The sequence below is a fragment of the Osmerus eperlanus genome, chromosome 14 (assembly GCF_963692335.1).
Source record: "Osmerus eperlanus chromosome 14, fOsmEpe2.1, whole genome shotgun sequence".
NCBI classification, from domain to species: domain Eukaryota; kingdom Metazoa; phylum Chordata; class Actinopteri; order Osmeriformes; family Osmeridae; genus Osmerus; species Osmerus eperlanus.
In genome coordinates this window covers 125,022-130,130 of record NC_085031.1, presented here as the reverse complement: position 1 = coordinate 130,130, position 5,109 = coordinate 125,022, and the positions used below count along the sequence as shown (strand labels likewise).

General features: G+C 46.2%; 1 protein-coding gene across 1 annotated transcript; it reads left to right on the top strand.

Annotated features, from left to right (window-relative positions):
* Positions 1-390: 390 nt before the first annotated feature.
* Positions 391-4,373, top strand: LOC134033845 (uncharacterized protein K02A2.6-like). Its single transcript, XM_062478135.1, is given in 2 exon segments — positions 391-3,580; positions 3,583-4,373. Coding segments are annotated over 2 exon segments (3,981 nt in total).
* Positions 4,374-5,109: the final 736 nt, after the last annotated feature.

Here is a 5,109-nt window from a genome sequence, read left to right as displayed (position 1 = left end):
GGAAGATGATTAAACTTTATCGTTACTGTGGTATCGTGATCATCTGGTTCATATAGATACTATTGCAATACCACCCCACTCCAGCAGGAGGTACAGTTAACCCTGAAGGTCAAGACCTTGAGTAGATTAAGCAGTCCCAACCTGAGTGATGTCTGTCATCTACAACCTCTGTGAGTTCTTATATTAAATACTGAACATGATCATCTGGATTGAATCCTCATTTAATGGACACTACGTTATCACATATTGGCGACGAGGATACTGGAGGGAGGAAAAAAGGGCCTGATTGAAGTTGGATGCGTCGGGATGACCGCAGGTGGCAGACGGTAGGAACGTGCAAAGTGCTATTGGACTGGAGGTAACGAGCAAAACGGAAAGATGACTACGATGATGATAGGCACCCTGTCAACTTTTGATGCAAAAGAGCAGACTTGGGAAGAGTACTGCGAGGTTCTTGATCAGTTTTTTGAAGCTAATGGGATCAATGATGGAGAGAAACAGAGGGCTATCCTAATCAGCGTGGTCGGTCCAGCAACGTACAAGCTCATGAGAAACCTGGTGAGTCCAGATAAGCCATCTGCGAAAACATTCAATCAGTTAAAACAAGAAATGAAAGAGCACTTCAATCCTAAACCAAGCGAGATGGTGCAGAGATATGTGTTTGACTCGCGTTCACGTCAGCCTACGGAATCTGTGAGTGCATATGTAGCGGAGCTCAGACGACTAGCTCATGACTGTAACTTTGGCACTACACTGGAGCAAAGGTTAAGAGATCGTCTTGTGTGCGGTATGAATGACGACCGGATTCAAAGACGTCTGCTCTCCGAAATAGACCTGACGTTTGAAAAAGCATTTAAGATAGCAGTAGCTGCAGAAACTGCAAGTAAAAATGCCCAAGACCTACAAAAGGCGGCCGTAGCATGTAACAGCATGAAAACGGAGGGAAATGAGACAAGAGGAGAATGGAGAAACAAAGAGAGAGATTGTTATCGTTGTCACGGAAGGCACAGTGCAGCCGAATGTAGATTTAAAGATGCCAAGTGTCATTTCTGCGGGAGAGTAGGGCACATCGCTAAGGCTTGTAGGAATAAAAGTAAGGATGATGCCCGTCCCAGTGAAACCAAAGCACACAGAGCAGAGCGGCGCGCACGCTTTCAACCCCGTCCACACAGGTCACACAACGTGTGTGAGAGACAAAAGGATGATGATAGCTCTGATGACGAAGAAGCATTCATACTGGCATGCCTGAATACAGAAACTTCCATGCAGAGAATTAAACCATTCAAAGTCAACGTGGAAGTGAATAAAAAGAAAGTACACTTCGAAATTGACACAGGATGCAGTGTGAGCATTATGAATGAAAATAAATTCAATGAGATGTGGAAAGAAAAGAAACGCCCCAAATTAAATAAAAGCAAAATGTCTCTGAAGTCATACACGGGAGAAAAAATCAAAGTAGTGGGAGTTGCTGAAGTAAAAGTAAACTATGCTCAGCAAGTTAAGACATTACCCCTAGTGGTGGTGAAGGGCACTGGACCTAGCTTGTTAGGTAGAGGCTGGCTGGAGGCTTTAAAGCTCAAGTGGGATGAAATTAAACATGTAAAAACAGATGCACATGAGCTACAGGAAGTACTGTCAAAGCATGAGGATGTTTTCAAAAAAGAACTAGGCATGTTAAAAGGCATGAAGGCAACAATCCGTGTTTCTGCGAATGCCCGTCCAAAGTTCTATAGGCCCCGCTCAGTTCCGTATGCCATGAGGGCGAAAGTAGAAGAGGAGATAGATAGGCTCCTGAAAGAGGACATCATAACACCTGTCAAGTACACTGAGTGGGCGGCGCCAATTGTTCCGGTGTTGAAGCCGGAGGGCTCCATTAGAATATGTGGCGATTACAAACTAACAGTAAACAGCGCCTCCTCACTAGAGCAATACCCTATTCCTCGTGTAGAAGACCTGTTCAATACACTGGCAAGAGGGACACGGTTCTCCAAACTTGATTTAAGCCACGCCTATCAGCAGATCGTGATGGATGATGACTCCAAGAAATACCTAACGATAAACACACACAGAGGCCTTTTCACCTACAATAGGCTCCCGTTCGGAGTTTCATCTGCTCCAGCCATATTTCAGAGAACAATGGAGAGTTTGTTGCAAGGCCTGCCCGGAGTAGCTGTTTACCTTGACAACATTTTACTGACTGGAAGAGACACTGTAGAGCATTTGAGCACGCTGGAGGAAGTACTCAGGCGACTGGAAGAGGCAGGACTGCGACTGCGCAGAAGCAAGTGTGCATTCTTGCAAGACCAGGTTGAGTACTTGGGTCACAAGATTGATGCTGAAGGCCTGCACCCAGTGCTGAGCAAGGTAACAGCCATCGAGGAAGCTCCACCTCCAACCACAGTGACTGAGCTGAAAGCATATCTTGGCCTTTTAAACTACTATAATAAGTTCCTTCCTAATCTCGCCACACGTCTAGCACCATTACACAGATTGTTAAGAAAAGACATTCAGTGGACTTGGAAGAAAGAACAAGAAGATGCGTTTTGTTTGTCTAAACAGCTGCTGAAATCAGCAAAAGTCCTGGCTCACTATTCAGCAGACAAAGAACTTGTGCTGGCATGCGACGCCTCACCGTACGGAGTCGGCGCCGTGCTGTCACACATCATGGAAGACGGAAGTGAAAAACCCATAGGCTTCATGTCACGCACACTGACACCAGCTGAACAGCGTTACTCACAGCTCGACAAGGAGGGGTTAGCCATCATATTCGGAATCAAGCGATTTCACAAGTATATCTATGGACGAAGATTCACGATCAGCACTGATCACAAGCCATTGATCTCGCTTTTCCATGAAAAGAAGCCGGTGCCACAGATGGGGTCACCAAGAGTGCAACGGTGGGCAATACTTCTGAGAGCGTACGAGTACAATATGGTGTACAAGCCAGGCAAAGACCACGCAGACGCATTGAGCAGGCTACCACTGCCACACATTGAAGAGGAGGGTGACACAGGACAGGTCCTCATGCTGGATGTGGTGGAAGACCCACCAATCCCAACAGCCCAAGTGAAGCAGTGGACTGCGAAAGATGAAATATTATCACAAGTGCTGTTGTGGTGTTTGCATGGCTGGCCAAAGGAGGTGGCTTCAATGTTCAAGGCCTACAGCCAGAGAAGGCTTGAACTCAGTGTCAGAGATGGATGTGTGCTCTGGGGAGCGAGAGTGGTTGTTCCAAAGAAGGGGAGGGCCACCCTTTTAAAACATCTACACTACACACACCCAGGCATCTCCAGGATGAAGGGCTTGGCACGTTCATACGTGTGGTGGCCAGGTATGGATGCTGACATAGAAAGAGAAGTACAGTCCTGCCACATATGCCAGGAAAACAGAAAGGCTCCAGCTGCAGCTCCTCTCCATCCCTGGGAGTGGCCAGAGACACCCTGGAGTAGATTGCATGTTGATTATGCCGGCCCTCACTTAGGCAGGATGTTTCTTATCGTGATCGATGCGCACTCAAAATGGCTTGATGTGTATCCAACAAGTAATGCAACAAGCCAAGTCACCATTGAAAAACTCAGACAATAGTATCGGACAATGGCACATGCTTCACAAGCCAAGAGTTTGAATCATTCCTGAAACAGAATGGTATACAGCACATAACATCTGCACCCTTTCACCCGGCATCAAATGGCCTAGCCGAAAGAGCCGTGCAAACGTTCAAACAAGGAATTAAGAAAACAAAAGGAGATACTTTGGAAACCAAAATAGCAAGATTTCTGTTCAATTACAGAATAACACCCCAAAGTACGACTGGCTTGTCTCCAGCTGAAATGCTGATGTCTAGGAGACTGCGGTCCACACTGGATCTTCTGCTGCCCGATGTGAAGTCAAAGATTCAAAAGAAACAACTCAAACAGAAAGCACAACATGACTTACACGGCAAATGGAGAAGCTTCTCTCCTGGTGACGACGTGTACATCCGAAACTATGGTCACGGACCAAGGTGGGTCCCAGCTGTCATTGAGATGAACACAGGGCCTGTCTCCTACACAGTGCAGACAGGAGTTGGACGCGTCATGAGACGTCACGTGGACCAGATTCGTAAACGTCACGCGTCGATGACAGAGACATCCATGCCGGACATGACACTGGAGCCCATGAGTCTTCAGGTTCCAGAGAACGCAGCGGAGGCTTTGACCAGAGACTCGGCTGTTCCAGCGTCAGTGAGAGGAGAAGGGAGTGAGCCCACTGAAGGGAGTGAGCCCACTGAAACAGCCCAGGTTAACCCTCCAGCTGATCCGCCAGAGACGAGTACAGACTCACCACCGGTGCTGCGACGCTCTGAGCGCACAAAAAAGACTCCAACTCTCTGAGAGACTTTGTGAACTAGTAGTGAGCTCCCTCAAGCAAGAGCAAGAATGCGCTCTGGGACTCACTGGAAGGATGGTAGTCCACCCACCTTCCTAGTTATTGTTTTCTGATGTTTAAAAAAAACAACAACAAAAAACAAAAACAATGCACAACACCTGTAAACATTGCCATTGATGTATAGGCTAATTATACTTTTCAATTAAGAGTTACATCGGAACACTATTTTAAGATAGTCAATAGTGTTATGATTTTATGTAGATTATTTTGATAGTTAAAGCATACAGGATGGTTAGTCAGACTGTTACTGTCTATAGTATATAGTGAGCAGTTAAGGTCACAGTTAATGTTGAAGCTCACCAGAGTAGTTTACTCTTAAGGGGGGAGGAATGTGGTATCGTGATCATCTGGTTCATATAGATACTATTGCAATACCACCCCACTCCAGCAGGAGGTACAGTTAACCCTGAAGGTCAAGACCTTGAGTAGATTAAGCAGTCCCAACCTGAGTGATGTCTGTCATCTACAACCTCTGTGAGTTCTTATATTAAATACTGAACATGATCATCTGGATTGAATCCTCATTTAATGGACACTACGTTATCACAGTTACCATTATACTGCCAGACAGCTACTGTGGCGTACCTGGGGCCTGTACTGCGAATCAAGATTTGCCGTTAGCGAGGTAACTTCAGATTCAACCCAGGGTTTTCTGTACTACGACGGTGGATCACTTGTTAC